General features: G+C 49.6%; 1 protein-coding gene across 50 annotated transcripts in view; it reads left to right on the plus strand.

Moving 5' to 3' along the window:
• The window catches only part of SUN1 (Sad1 and UNC84 domain containing 1), a 57,288-nt gene extending 42,011 nt beyond the window's left edge, over nt 1-15,277 (plus strand). For 49 of the 50 annotated variants that reach the window (XR_012432144.1, XR_012432145.1, XM_015446981.3 and 46 more), the window contains 6 exons: nt 209-463; nt 2,326-2,410; nt 7,428-7,543; nt 10,112-10,279; nt 12,861-12,953; nt 13,606-15,277. Coding sequence is in view for 47 of the 50 variants with exons in the window: in XM_015446981.3 (XP_015302467.1) it covers nt 209-463; nt 2,326-2,410; nt 7,428-7,543; nt 10,112-10,279; nt 12,861-12,953; nt 13,606-13,722 (834 nt within the window). In the remaining 3 variants the exon portion in view is untranslated. Of the gene's footprint in view, nt 1-208; nt 464-2,325; nt 2,411-7,427; nt 7,544-10,111; nt 10,280-12,860; nt 12,954-13,605 lie in introns of those variants that run through there. The other variant, XR_012432146.1, reaches the window with a different exon arrangement.
• The last annotated feature ends 569 nt before the right edge of the window (nt 15,278-15,846 follow it).

Raw genomic sequence — 15,846 nt, forward strand, 5'->3', positions numbered from 1 at the left:
ACGAGCTCGCCTATTTCTGTTCTTTTTAACGTGTTCCTGCATTATTGGAGAGGTTCTTAAATTTAATACGAAGGAAAACACTGTCACAATGACATTCTAGATTTCGAGAGGATATATAATACTTCTGAGATATCTAAGATAATGGACCCAAAGAATGGAAATGATTTAGTTAAAATAGTAAATTTGTGTCTCTCTACTGTTTTACTAGGTGGATGTGCAAGTCAGAGAAACAGTGAAACTCCTGTTTTCCGAAGATCAGCAAGGTGGCTCTCTGGAACAGCTGCTACAGAGGTTCTCGTCGCAGTGTGTGAGCAGAGGCGACTTGCACACGATGCTGCGAGACCTGGAGCTGCAGATCCTGAGGAACGTCACCCACCACATTTCCGTGACCAAGCGGCTCCCAGCCTCGGAAGTCGTGGTGTCTGCTGTGAGTGAGGCGGGGGCGTCTGGAATAACAGAGGCGGTGAGTCGGCGGCAAGAAATGCTTACAGTCCATTCTCTGCTGAGACTGAAGACCTCGCTGTGAGGCGTGGATGTTGATGTGTTGTTTTAAGAGTGGTCTGGCTGGGGTATGCTTAGCTGACATAAGTGAGATGGGATGTGCCTGGGCAGTGTGCCGTGTATGGAGGGGCACCTGTGCGGTGAGCTTCAGCTCTTGCTATCGATGTCATTACTGAGCTGCCTCTTGGGAGTTCTTTATACTTTGTGAATCTTTTTGTCCGAAAGAGCCCATCTGCTTGTGTGGTGGCCACACCTTCTGAAGTTCCATGAAAATGTTTCCGTGTATTAGTCTGTTCTCATGCTGCTAATAAAGACATACCCAGGACTGGGCAATTTAGAAAGGATGATTGACAGTTCCACATGGCTGGGAAAGCCTCACAATCATGGGGGAAGGTGAACAAGGAGCAAAGTCATGTCTTACATGGCGGCAGGCAAGAGAGCATGTGCAAGGGAACTCCCTTTATAAAACCATCAGATCTCATGAGACACTATCAGGAGAACAGCATGGGAGAAACCCCACCCCCAGGACTCAGTTTCCCCACCTAGTCTCCACCACAGTGTGGGAATTATGGGAGCTGCAATTCAAGGCCATGACTCGGTTCCCCCCACCCAGTCCCCACCACAGCGTGGGAATTAGGGGAGCTGCAATTCAAGGCCATGACTCGGTTCCCCCCACCCAGTCCCTACCACAGCGTGGGAATTACGGGAGCTGCAATTCAAGGCCATGACTTGGTTCCCCCATCTAGTCCCCACCACAATGTGGGAATTATGGGAGCTGCAATTCAAGGCCATGACTTGGTTCCTCCCACCCATTCCCTACCACAGCGTGGGAATTAGGGGAGCTGCAATTCAAGGCCGTGACTTGGTTCCCCCCACCCAGTCCCCACCACAGCATGGGAATTAGGGGAGCTGCAATTCAAGGCCATGACTCGGTTCCTCCCACCCAGTCCCTACCACAGCGTGGGAATTACGGGAGCTGCAATTCAAGGCCATGACTCGGTTCCCCCATCTAGTCCCCACCACAATGTGGGAATTATGGGAGCTGCAATTCAAGGCCATGACTCGGTTCCTCCCACCCAGTCCCCACCACAGCATGGCAATTAGGGGAGCTGCAATTCAAGGTGAGACTTGGTCAGGGACACAGCCAAACCATGTCACTCAGTAATACCTAAATTCCCAGAATTTCCTGTGTTCCAGGCTTGAAGTCTCATCTTTCCTTTATTCATGTTTTATGGCGTCTGGGGGATTTTTCTGGTTCAAAGATTGATGGCGGCCATGACTGAGCCCTGGGGGAAGAGACCTCGTGCCGTCCCATCTCCATCCTATGGCCTTGGCAGTTAGGTACAGGACTGGAGTGTGGAGTTACTTCTCTCATGCCTAGGATCCCCTACATAGGTTCCATTGAGAAAATGCTCTTGGCCGGGCGCGGTGGCTCACGCCTGTAATCCCAGCACTTTGGGAGGCCGAGGCGGGTGGATCACGAGGCCAGGAGATCGAGACCATCCTGGCTAACACGGTGAAACCCCGTCTCTACTACAAAATACAAAACATTTGCCGGGCGCAGTGGCGGGCGCCTGTAGTCCCAGCTACTCGGGAGGCTGAGGCAGGAGAATGGTGTGAACCCGGGAGGCGGAGCTTGCAGTGAGCCGAGATCGCGCCACTGCACTCCAGAATGGGCGACAGAGCCAGACTCCGTCTCAAAAAAAAAAAAAAAGAAAAAGAAAATGCTCTAATGTAAGTGTCTGGTCCTCATCTATGGCACTAAAACCCAAGTCTCTCCTCTCCTGTTCTGGTGTTTGGTGGTCTGTCCTCGTGTCTGTCCAGCAAGCACGTGCCATCGTGAACAACGCCTTGAAGCTGTATTCCCAAGATAAGACTGGGATGGTGGACTTTGCTCTGGAATCTGGTGGTGAGTAAACAGACGTTCAGATTACTAAGTGAGATGGTCACCTGTTAGCAGGGTTGTGCACTGGAGAGGCTGTTGCTGCCCCACGTCCAGCAGTAAAGACTCCTAACGTTTACACATCTGAGAAAAGGCATGTGATTCTGGGCATGTCCCTGGTATTCTTTCTTGCTGGCCAGTTGTGTTTGGGGGGCACAGGTTCTCCCCTGGAAGGGCTGGGGGTGCATGCTTGTGGCTAAGTCAAGGTTCACAGCACAGAAAGTTTGGTCGACTTCACTCTCTCCTGTGCTGTGATCGGGGATTGTTCAGTGCCTTCAGGAGAGACTCAGCAGTGACCACACAGCTCTCCCCGAGGGTGTCCATTCAGCAGCAAGACAGACCGGGAGCAGGAGCAGGCTAAGCAAATGGAATGATGGGGGCAGTGTTTCAGGACCTCAGAGAAATACAAAGGCCGCTGTGGTCAGGGTCTGGGAAACCCTGCAGGGGCACAAGCCTAGGCCAGACCTCTTGGGGCAGATGCATTTGAAAATCAGAATCGCAGCTGAGGAAAGTCTTGGGGTCCACACAGCCCCTCCATGGGGAGTGGGGCAGCACACCTGGATCAGACACGAGCATTTCCGAAAGAACCATGAGAGGAGAGCTAGACCTGCTTCACGTCTGCTCAGGGAAGGTTTGCACCACACGTGTTATGGAAATCGAAATCTTGGTTTTCTGAAGGTTTGTGGTTTTTGTTTTTTTTTTTTTTTTTTTGAGACAGAGTCTTGCTCTGTTGCCCAGGCTGGAGTGCAGTGGCGCGATCTCGGCTCACTCCCAAGCTCTGCCTCCCGGGTTCACGCCATTCTCCTGCCTCAGCCTCCCGAGTAGCTGGGACTACAGGCGCCCGCCACCACGCCCTGCTATTTTTTTGTATTTTTAGTAGAGACGGGGTTTCACCATGTTAGCCAGGATGGTCTCAATCTCCTGAGCTTGTGATCTGCACGCCTCAGCCTCCCAAAGTGCTGGGATTACAGGCATGAGCCACCACGCCCAGCCTTTCTGAAGTTTTTAAATGTAGGATTTGCAAATGTGGGCTGGGAGACTCACATTATCACTCAGAATATGCTGAGTTCAGTACACGTTAGTGCGTGGAGGGACTGGAGAGTCTGCAGAGCAGGAGGGATTTCTAAAACCCACGATGGTGTAGGGCTGGGTAGGGACTCTGCCGCGTGGTTGTGCAGGAACCTGATCCCATTAGTACGGGAGCAGCTGGGTTTGAGTTCAGTCATTTGCCACCCCGTGGGTTCTTCCTGTGGTGGCTGCAGACTGAAGTCATAGTAACAATGGCCAGATTCTTCCAAATGGTAGATGTCAACAAGGCTACTGGCTTGATCAGTGTGTGTGTGTGTTTAAAGTGACCTTTTTAGAATATTAAGTGCTTTTAGTTATATATTTTGAAATTCAGTGATTTAGGAAGAAATTATTTTCCATTAAGAGGCATCAATTGACATGAACCATACAGTTTGAGCCGAGATGTCATTTATTCTTAAAACTCTAGTTAATCCTAACAGGTTTCTGTGTACCTCAGAACATTGGTAATCCTGAGAAGGCTGCACTGAAGGTTCTGATACTGAAGAAAACATTGATTGGCACTTTGTGAGTTAGACGGAGAACAGGATTTTTAAAAAGATAATTCAGTGGTTTGGAAATTTGGGTCTCAATCAGCTACATTAAAATCCCCTGGTTTTCCTGGTTAAAGCATCAGTTTCTGGCCGGGCACGGTGGCTCACACCTGGAATCCCAGCACTTTGGGAGGCCAAGGCGGGCGCGGATCACGAGATCAGGAGATCGAGACCATCCTGGCCAACACGGTGAAACCCCATGTCTACTAAAAATTAAAAAAAACTAGCCGGGCAAGGTGGCGGCGCCTGTAGTCCTAGCTACTCGGGAGGCTGAGGCAGGAGAATGGCATGAACCTGGGAGGCGGAGCTTGCAGTGAGCCGAGATCATGTCACTGCACTCCAGCCTGGGGACAGAGTGAGAAAAAAACAAAAACCATCAGTTTCTGCCTCTCCGGCCCGTGGTTCACCAGCACCAGGGCCCCTGGAGTGCCGCCCTTCTGAGCTTGCCCTTGCTGCCTGGTGTTGTGTGCTGCCTTCAGGGCCAGCTTGGTTTTTGTTTCTTGGGGTTTTTTGTCCTGCTATGACAACAACATTCTGCCTGCCCTATTTCCTATTGAGGGCCAAGCTGGACTTGTTTTTTATGCTTCCTCTTATTATTGAGATGTAATTCACACAAAAATTCACCATTTTAAAATGTACAGCTCTGTGGTTATTAGCATATTCACAGTGCAGCCATCACCACTGCCTCACCCCAAAATCTTTCTGACCCCCGCTAGGAAACCCTGTACCTGCCAGCAGTCATCCTCACGGCCCCAGCCTTTTCACTGTGATTGGTAATTACTGTGACGGAAGGTCTGCTCTTCAGGGCCTGAAAGCTCACCTGCCAGGTGACACCAGGCTCAGTTGTGTGCTTTATTCTTCATTGAGAAAAACCAAGGAAGGTTCATTCAGAGTAGCTATCTCTCTAGCAGTAGTGGGGGAAGGCCAGTATTGTAAGAATTTCCCAATTTCAGTAAGTAAAAATTCTGTATCCTAAAGCAGTTGTAAACTCTTAACACTCAATTTGAGAAAGGACAATTAAGAAAAGGACTGGTCTAAAAGGTAGGAGGTTCTTTCTATATGTAAAAACTTGAGAAGTTTGGCCGGGCGCGGTGGCTCACGCCTGTAATCCCAGCACTTTGGGAGGCCGAGGCGGGCGGATCACAAGGTCAGGAGATCGAGACCACGGTGAAACCCCATCTCTACTAAAAATACAAAAAATGAGCCGGGCGCAGTGGCGGGCGCCTGTAGTCCCAGCTACTCGGGAGGCTGGGGCAGGAGAATGGCGTGAACCCAGGAGGCGGAGCTTGCAGTGAGCCAGGATCGCGCCACTGCACTCCAGCTTGGGCGACAGAGCGAGACTCCGTCTCAAAAAAAAAAAAAAACTTGAGAAGTTTAAAAACACTTTTTTTAACCCTAAAATATTTATTAGCTGGTATTAGATAACATTCTTTGTCATTTTCAAACTTATGTATTTTAACGGGGTTCTTAACTAATTACCTATTTTTTAGTTTTTGTGGATACATAGGTGCATATATTTATGGGGTGTATAAGATGTTCTGATACAGGCCTGCAATGTGAAGTAAGCACATCATGGAAAACGGGGTACCCATCCCCTCCAGCATTTATCCTTTGAGTTACAAACAATTCAGTTATACTCTAAGTTATTTAAAAATGCAGTTAGGCCGGTGCAGGGGCTCACTGCACTTCGGGAGGCCGAGGCAGGTGGATCACCTGAGGTCAGGAGTTTGAGACCACCCTGACCAACATGGAGAAACCCCGTCTCTACCAAAAAGATACAAAAAAATTATCCGGGTGTGGTGGGCGCCTGTAATCCCAGCTACTCGGGAGGCTGAGGCAGGAGAATCGCTTGAACCCAGGAGGCAGAGGTTGCAGTGAGCCAAGATCGTACCATTGCACTCTAGCTTGGACAACAAGTGAAACTTCATCTCAAAAAAAAAAAAAAAAAAAAGCACAATTAAGTTATTCACTGTAGTCACCCTGTTCTGCTATCATACAGTAGGTCTTATGCATTCATTTTTCTTAGAGACAAAGAGTCTCTGTTGCCCAGGCTGGAGTGCAGTGGTGCAGTCTCGGCTCACCACAACCTCTGCCTCCCAATTTCAAGCGATTCTCCTGCCTCGGCCTCCTGAGTAGCTGGGACTACAGGGGCACAGCACCACGTCTGGCTAATTTTTGTATTTTTAGTAGAGATGGGGTTTGTCCCTGTTGGTCAGGCTGGTCTGGAACTCCTGACCTCAGGTGATCTGCCCGCCTTGGCCTCCCAAAGTGCTGGGATTACAGGCGTGAGCCACTGCACTCTGCCTCATTCTCTTTCTTTCTTTTTTTTTTTTTTTTTTGACCCATTAACCATTCCCACTTTCCCCAAGCCCCAACTCCCCTTCCCAGTCCCTGGTACCACCCTTCTACTGTCTCTGTCCATGAGTTCAACGGTTTTGGTTTTTAGATCCCACAAATAAGTAAGAACATGGGATGTTTGTCTTTCTATGCCTGGCTTATTTCACTTAACATAAAGACCTCTGGTATCCATCCATGTTGCAAATGACAAGCCTTTTTTTTTTTTTTTTTTTTTGAGGTGTAGTCTTGCTCTGTCACCCAGGCTGGAGTCAGTTACGTGATCTTGGCTCATTCCCAGTTCAAGCAATTCTCCTGCCTCAGCCTCCCAAGTAACTGGGATTACAGGCGCCCGTCACCATGCCTGGCTAATTTGTGTATTTTTAGTAGCGATGGGGTTTCGCCATGTTGGCCAGGCTGGTCTGGAACTCCTGACCTCAAGTGATCCATCTGCCTCATCCTCCCAAAGTGCTGGGATTACAGGTGTGAGCGACTGCGCCTGGCCTGCTCTCATTGATTTTTATGGCTGAGTAGTACTCCATTGTGTTTATGCAACCCATTCATCTGTTAGTGGACATTTAGGTTGCTTCCAGATGTTAGTCATGGTAAACAAGTAGTGCTGCACCAAAGATAGAAGTGTGGATCTCCCTATGATAGACGGCCCTCCTTTCTGTTGGGTATGTACCTCGGAGTGGCATTGCTGGGTCATATGGTAGCTCTGTTGTGGGTTTTCTGAGGGACCTCCGAACCGCTCTCCATGGTGGTTGTACTAGTCTCCATTCCCAGCAACAGTGCGTGAGGATTCCTTTCTCCGTGTCCTCACCAGCATTTGTTACTGCCTGTCTCTAGGATAGAAGCCATTTTAACGGCAGGGAGAGGAAATCTCATTGCAGCTTTTACTTGCATTTCTCTATCAGTGACGTTGAGCACTTTTCTTGAAAACATTCTGAGTAAATCCTTAAGAGGTGCAATACTATTACTTCCAAAATGGTGGAACTGGGCCCTGAGACTGATCTGAACTTTGCTTTAAGGTGGCAGCATCCTGAGTACTCGCTGTTCTGAAACGTACGAAACCAAAACGGCCCTGATGAGTCTGTTTGGGATCCCGCTGTGGTACTTCTCGCAGTCCCCACGCGTGGTCATCCAGGTGAGTGGCCGCCGGTGGCCGGAGCTGCTCTTCAGCATGGGCTCTGTTAGTGTTCACAGGTCGTACGTCCCCAGCCTGGCAGAACTTCGTGAGATGAACATGTCTGTGGAACTGGTACCGCAAGCAGCAGCAGTGTTCCCACACCGAGGAGTCCCCGTGTAGCCTCCACGCTGCACGTCTGTTGGCTTGGGTTTAGTGTCGCAAAGATGGGACCGTGTGGCACATGCTGGTCCCGTCGGCCTTCCTCCCTCCCTCTTTTGAGTGGCAACTGTTCCTGCTCAGGGCTGTGGGTCTTCCGTCACGAGAGTGTCAGCTGTGCTTTCTCGGGTGTTGAGAGAGAATAGGTGGGGAGGCCCTTGCTGTCTGGCCTCGGTGTAGGCCTTTACCCCCCGTCTCCCAGGCCTTCACCCCCCGTCTCCTGGACGTTCTGCTGTCGTCCTTATTGTGTACTGCTTTTCTGTGGCTTCGTTTAATACTTTATACTATTGACTGTACAAGTTTAAAGCACTAAAGGATGGAGAATTTAAACAGATAGATCTGTTTTGCCTCAGTACTCAAATCCTGCCTAATATTCATGACATGTTTTGAAGAAAAGTCCAGTAATTCCTTGTATGTGGAACAATGCCAAGACAGCTTTCACTTGGAAAACACAAGTCCAGCCTGAAAGAATTCATGACATGCCCGTGACCTGAAGTTGAAGGTCCTGCGGGACTGTCGTCGTCATGATCTCGTCCCCAGGCCACCCCGGTGGAAGTGTCAGGTCGGCGGGACTGTTTGGCTTTCTGTGGCCATCAGCAGCACACAGACTCACCAGCACTTTGCTCCCGAGGGCGCAGCCGGGAGCCCTCCTCACTGCAGGCAGATGCAGCCTCTGCTGCCGTGAAGCCACACAGCCCTGCGCTTGGCATGCAGCTGGTTTTTCCGTGCCAGCTCGCGAGCGCCACCGGCACAGTCTGTGTCACCCGGCAGGGCCGACAGGTTTCCTGCATGGGGTTGCCACGGTGTTCCTGCATGGCGGTTCTCCTGCTCCTGGCTGTAACCTCCTCCTCAGCGGGCTTGGTGATCCTGACCCTTCCAGAGGAGCTCACTGGCCCGCAGCGTCGTCAGCGTGATGCTGGTGGGGATCTGGGGGTGAGAGTGCAGTGTGGCTTCAGTGTCTCAGAGACTGAGGGAGAGGGTGGAGCTCAGCCCTCCCTGGCACAGTTCTCTCTCGGCAGGAACTGCACGTCCCTGGAGGGGCAGACTTCATATAAACCGCTGTCACTGTGATGGGACTGGACCGCGAAGCTGTCGGCTCCTGGGAAGTAAAGAGAACGTTTACAGAACGTAGGGACAGCAGATGGAAGGGACCATATAAACCGCCGTCACTGTGATGGGACTGGACCGCGAAGCTGTCGGCTCCTGGGAAGTAAAGAGAACGTTTACAGAACGTAGGGACAGCAGATGGAAGGGACCACAGTGGAGCCTCGCCAGAGGGTCTCTCCAGACCTTTGGGCGAGGGCGTGGCCCAGCTCACTGCACGTCGGGGAAGTTGCTGTGGTGCCACACCGAGGAATGTGCCAGCATGCTGGGAAAGCCCGTGCACAGCAGGGTGACTCACCAGGCGTTTGGCTGCAGCACTCCCAAGAGGGGAACCAGGGAACCTCAGTGTCCCTCCAGCACCCTGAGCTGGCAAGGGCTAGGCTCTGCGCTGGCAAAGGGAGAGCAGTTCAAGGCTCAGCTCCATCTTCACAGCGCAGCAGAAGGGTGGCTTGGGGGCTGAGGGGCAGTAAATGCACAGCTGGCATAGAGGAGAAGCCGGCGGGTACATGCCCATTGTTCACCGTCTCGTCTAAACATGAACTAACGTGTGTGTCATTCTCACACACCGAAGGCAGGCTGCCTGCACGGCGGCCTCCTCCATTGCACACAGCAGCATGACTGCCTGGACACAGCGTCTGCAGCTTCTCAGCCAGTCCCTGTGTGTGCCTGGGGACGTCGCGCTGTGAGGCGTGCTCTCGGTCGCATCTGCATCCTGCAGTTCTATCCCTGCACCTGGAGGTGGAGGTGCGACTGCAGGCCAGAGGCAGATGTGTGCACAGTGGGCTGACCTCGCCAAGCTGCGCTTCTGGGGCTGCACGCCGCACCGTGGCCGGCGGTGAGAATGTGCATCTCCCCAGGGCGTCAGCGGCAGACTCTGTTAGACCCTTGATTTGATGTTGGTCGGATGGGGGCAGTGGTGGTTCCCTGTGATGTTGTCCCTTCTTGCTGTGCAGGGTGGAGGGCATCTTCCCACGACCGAGGACCACTGACGTTCACCTTTTCTTTGAAGTATGTTGTATGTCTCACCCATTTTTCTTTAAGGTTCTGGTCATTTTAACTTTTATACAACATACAGGCTGGAGATAATGGCCCTTTGAGGAGTGAATTACAAATGTTTTTCCCAGCTTATCTTTGGATTTTGCTCATGGCAGTTTCTACCATGTAAAAATTATTTTTAGCTCAGTATAATCAGCCTTTCCTCTTACTGCTTCTAAGTGGGTAAGAGCATGCTCACACTCCGAGTCCTCATGTTTTTCCTTTCCTCAGCCTGACATTTACCCCGGTAACTGCTGGGCATTTAAAGGCTCCCAGGGGTACCTGGTGGTGAGGCTCTCCATGATGATCCACCCAGCCGCCTTCACTCTGGAGCACATTCCTAAGACGCTGTCGCCAACAGGCAACATCAGCAGCGCCCCCAAGGACTTCGCCGTCTATGTGAGTGCACGTGGCTGCCTCTCCTCCTCCCACACCTTCCTGGGAGTTCCCACAGATGAAAGCAAGTGACGTGAGCGCACTGGGGACGGCTGCCTCCGGCTGCCCTCTCTCAGCAGATTCAGTGTTGAGGGGAACATTCTAGTGTTTTTCCAGGGAGGGTAACTTAGAAATGGCATATTACCTGATGTCCACTTTACGTGCAGTACTACACTGACCAAGGCAGACACACCTAAGGATTTTGCTCTTCGCTGCCTTTGCCAGGTTGCCTGTGACAGGTGTTCGGGCAACTGGGTGACATGGGAGCAGCTAACTGACAAGAGGACTGCCATGATCCCAGCCCCAGAAAAACCCACCATTAATACTGTGATACTTTCTGGTTTCTTCCCCATGCCTTTTAAAGAATACAGTTGAGTCTGTAATCCCAGCACTTTGGGAGGCCAAGATAGGCGGATCACCTGAAGTCAGGAGTTCGAGACCAGCCTAGCCAACATGGTAAAACCTGGTCTCTACTAAAATATACCAAAAAAAAAAAAAAAAAAGCCAGGCATGGTGGTGCACGCCTGTAATCCCAGATACTTGGGAGGCTGAGGCAGAAGAATCACTTGATCTAGGAGGCGGAGGTTGCTTTGAGCTGAGATCGTACCACTGCACTCCAGCCTGGGCAACAGAGTGAGACCCTGTCTTAAAAAAAAAAAAAAAATTACAGTTCAGACAGTAGTGTTTATGAACCTTTAAAATTTTCATAAAACATTTCATAAAAGTATTACTGCCCTTAAAAAAAAATTGGCCAGGCGTGGTGGCTCACGCCTGTAATCCCAGCAATTTGAGAGGCCGAGGCAGGTGGATCACCTAAAGTTGGGAGTTTGAGACCACCTTGGTCATCATGGTGAAACCCATCTCTATTAAAAATACAAAAATTAGCCGGGCATGGTTGCGTGCCTGTCATCCCAGCTACTCAGGAGTCCGAGGCATGAAAGTCACTTGAACTTGGGAGGCAGAGGCTGCAGTGAGCCAAGATTGAGCCACTATACTCCAGTCTGGGCAACAGAGCGAGACTGTGTCGCAAAAGGAAAAAAAAAAAAGGAAATTGTATTACGAGCGTTTTTCCGGGGCAGTTAGACTTTATGGCCATCCTCAAGTAGCGTCAGTCCTCCGTGTTTATCTGGCCGGTTCTCCTCTCGCTGAGTATTTCTTTCCCTTTTCTGCTTCCCTGTGTAACTGCCGCTCCTTTACACCTTCATAATCCCCATGGACAAGACACTCACAAGTGGCATCACGGTTTCAGAGGCCAGCAGCATGTTTTACGGCCAAGTCAGTGCACTGTGTTACTAGCGTTTTCTTTTTCTTTTTCTTTTTTTTGAGATGGACTTTCATCTTGTTGCCCAGGCTGAAATGCAGTGGCGTGATAACTCACCACAACCTCTGCCTCCTGGGTTCAAGCGATTCTCCTGCCTCAGCCTCCCGAGTAGCTGGGACTACAGGCCACGCCACCACGCCTAGCTATTTGTATTTTTTTTTTTTTTTGAGACAGAGTCTCACTCTGTTGCCCAGGCTGGAGTGCAGTGGCGCAATCTCAGCTCACTGCAAGCTCCGCCTCCCAGGTTCACGCCGTTCTCCTGCCTCAGCCTCCCGAGTAGCTGGGACTACAGGTGCCCACCACCTCGCCCAGCTAATTTTTTTGTATTTTTAGTAGAGACGGGGTTTCACCGTGTTAGCCAGGACAGTCTCGATCTCCTGACCTCATGATCCGCTCGTCTCAGCCTCTCAAAGTGCTGGGATTACAGGCGTGAGCCACCGCACCCAGCCCTGTATTTTTATTTCACTGGTGATTATCAGAGGCAGTAATTACTCACTCGCTGGAATTTCTTTAGATCTAGGGAGCTGGAACTCCCTAGAAAGTCCTTTCCCATTTCAAAACAGATATGCAAATAGTCCCCTGTATCTTCTGCTAGTTTTCTGACTCTGGTAAAATACAACATAAAGCTTACCATTTTAATAAGTGCACAGTCCAGTGACGTTAAGTCCAGTCACACTGTCGTGCTGCCATCACCACTATCATCTCCAGAGCTGCTCCATCTTCTAGTCTGAATCTCTATCCCCACTGAGCCCTGACTCCCCACACCCCAGCTTGGCCCAGCACCCCCTTCTGCCTGCTCTCCTGCTGGAGTCGGTCTTCTGTGGCCCCTCCTCCCACTAGTGAGGCCTTGTCTCCCCAGGCTCAGCAGGTGCTCCAGAGCTTCCACTGTGCAGAGGGCAGCAGCTGAGCATGGTCTGTGCATCGGGCGGGGTCACTTCTCTGACACACATGAGTGTGTCCTGTTTTGGCCACAGTTTTCCTAATGTGTATAATGGGGGGAATCGTGCTGACCTCAGGACGTGTCATGGGTTATGTGAAGCCCTCAACAAAACATACCCCTTCCTTCCAGGGAAGGCCTCATGACTGTGCCGTGGAGGAGTGACTTTCTCTAACTAAGTGGAGGGAAACGGTCCTGTTTGCTCAGTGTTAGCTGTGGAAGGGAACAGTCCTCTCTGCTCAGTGTTACTTTTCCATTAGTTCATGATTGTATGGTCTCGATTTCAGGGATTAGAAAATGAGTATCAGGAAGAAGGGCAGCTTCTGGGACAGTTCACGTATGATCAGGACGGGGAGTCGCTCCAGATGTTCCAGGCCCTGGTAAGAACCGGGACTTGCACTGCCCTGGGGTCTCTTGAGTCCCACAGCCTCTCGTGACAGCAGGGCCCAGCTGGCATCAACAGACTGGAAAGCAGCGTGAGGACCAGCCTTTGAAAAACGTTAACCTGCGTTTCCTGGCTCTGCATTAATGAGCCTTTCCGTGGCTAATAGAGTTCTCAGTTTTACCCGTGCTTCATGCCCCGTGATACATTACTTACAAGGATCATATTAAAGAGTTAACTTCCGGCTGGGCATGGTGGTTCACGCCTGTAATCCCAGTACTGTGGGAGGCTGGGGCGAGTAGATCACGAGGTCAGGAGTTCAAGATCAGCCTGACTGACCAACATGGTGAAACCCCATGTCTACTAAAAATACAAAAATTAGCTGGGCGTGGTGGCACTTGCCTGTAATCCCAGCTACTCGGGAGGCTGAAGTAGGAGAATCGTTTGAAACCGGGAGGCAGAGGTTGGCTGAGATCGCGCCATTGCACTCCAGCCTGGGTGACAGGGCAAGACTCTGTCTCAACAACAACAAAAGGTTAATTTCCAATTTAGCTGCTTCCTGTCAGACGTCATATTTGGGGAAGTGATTGGGCTTGGGGTTATAAATACGAAATACATGTTTTGTTTTGTTTTTTCCTCCTTGATTTCAGAAAACACCCGACGACAGAGTTTTCCAAATAGTGGAACTTCGGATTTTTTCTAACTGGGGCCATCCTGAGTACACCTGTCTGTATCGGTTCAGAGTTCATGGCGAACCTGTCAAGTGAAGACAGTACTCATTATTTTTGTACATTTTTGTATATACTGGGACAGCCTGAAACACTGGAATCCTTCGTGGACGAGGGCATATACACTGATGGGACAGTGCCACTCCTTCAATAAACGTGGCTGCTGGCCAGGGACTAGAGCGTGTGACGGGTGCCCTGGCACCACCTGTTGGGTGCTCACTGACTGCATGTGCAGAGGGGTCAGCAGCAGGGGAAGCGTGTTGAACACGTGTCTCAGACGCTCCTTGTTTTTAATGGGAAGTTCTTTGTATTTGCATTTCCTTGACAACAGGAGCAAAGCAGAGGAAGCTGAGAGTCTGGCGTGTTCTTGACGCTTTGGTCTTGAGCCTTGCACTGGCTCTTCTAAAGGACTTTTGGAGGGCAGATAATTTCATCTGTTAAATCCAACACACATTTCTTTCAGGGAAAAACAATGTCACCAAATTTTCAGAGTTCTAAACTCCTTTCCTTCAAGCCGGGATTTTCCTTTATTCAGCACCAGTACGTACTAAGTCTCCAGATGGGGAAATGACTAAAATGGGTTTTTCTGCTTTGTTTGCTCTACTTCTGAGAAAGGTTTCCAGTCTGGACTCGCTGTACCAATATCCGTGGTGGAATATGGGAGCGTTTCATTCTCCTTGTAGGCTGAAGTCAGTCTGACTTGAAGGAGGCTGGTTTAGATCTAAGCAAACACCCAGATGGGGTTCTTTGGTCTCAGCAAGGCTTTTCCTGTTGGGATTCACAGTAAACAGAAACCCAGAAATCTCACCTTGGGTGTTTTCAGGGGTCATTTTGAGTTTTGCTGAATAGGGAGCACGAGATACCCTGAGCCTTCCTCTCTTCACTGGTGGTGATCAGAGGAGCTGTCTGGTGTGTCAGGGTCGTGAAGCCGTTACATTTCAGGACGATCCTCTTTCCTTCAGCAGCACTTCTTACTGGCTCTGGCTGGAATCTGCCTTTTATCACAGCTGTCACCATTCTCACGTGATTCTCGTGAGACTCTCTGGTTATAATTACTATTTAATATTTAGACTGTTTTACTGAGCAGACTTTATAATAATGAGATATCTGCAAGGCACTTAAAGTGTTACAGATGTTTTACCTTAAGAATTATTTAAGTTGTGTTGGGTTAAGACAGTTTTCGGTGTACCGTAAATGTTGTGTTTTCAGAAAAAGACAAAACGATGGTGCTGACTGGTTTTCTGTATATTGCACAACAGTCCTCAAATCCACGAAACTATTCATACATCAAGCAGCATTTTTTTCACTCTCCTTAGAATTGGAACTATGCAGTTAAAGCGGATAAAATGTACAGATGTTTCATATATTACAGGTTACATATATAAATCAAAATTTCCTATATAAAACTGATTTGGGATTTGGGGTGGAAATATTTTGAATATTTATTTTTAAAGATGCAAGATAGGACTTTGTGCAATGTATTTTTGTAAATGCTTTTCAAAATATCTGTCTTTGGTAGTGCTGCTGCTGCTGCCACCAAATTGGTAAGATGCTATTAAGAGGTTTAAATAAAGAGTTTTAATTTTTAAAAGTTCATGGGATATAAACAGTATTTCTTTTCTCAGTTTATCTGTCTCTGCCCCTGGGATGTGGGGAGGGACTGGGTTTGCTGGCTGTTGTTGGCAAGCTCTGTGGCACAGCCTTTGAATGGTAACCTGTCCTCCAAGGCCTTGAGGCCTCAGGTGTGCTGGGCATCTCTTTCTGTAGGGCACCATTTCCACTTGGAAAACGGACTGAATTACAAGTTGCTTGATGGGCAGAACGTTAGGAGATGTGATGGCTTTCCTCAGGACACAGTTTTCATCGCTGCTTCTGTAGCTGAAAGGCAGGTGCTGACACCAGGTCACAGGTGATAGCACACACACCACACTGTTTCGCACCTGGCTTTTCCCCAGTTACCAAGTGTGTCCCGTAAGAACCTTTTTTTTTTTTTTTAAACAGCTGTTTTTGTCCATTGTATGCACAGCTGGATCATGGTGATTCAAGCAGGGCCCAGCTTAAAGGCTTGTTTCCTCTTTTTTATTGTAAACAATGCTAACCTATAAGGTCGGAAGTCTAACGGAGTCTTCAGACCAAACCGCTTTCAAACCCCAATGCTTACAG

The sequence above is a fragment of the Macaca fascicularis genome, chromosome 3 (genome assembly GCF_037993035.2).
Source record: "Macaca fascicularis isolate 582-1 chromosome 3, T2T-MFA8v1.1".
Classification (NCBI taxonomy): domain Eukaryota; kingdom Metazoa; phylum Chordata; class Mammalia; order Primates; family Cercopithecidae; genus Macaca; species Macaca fascicularis.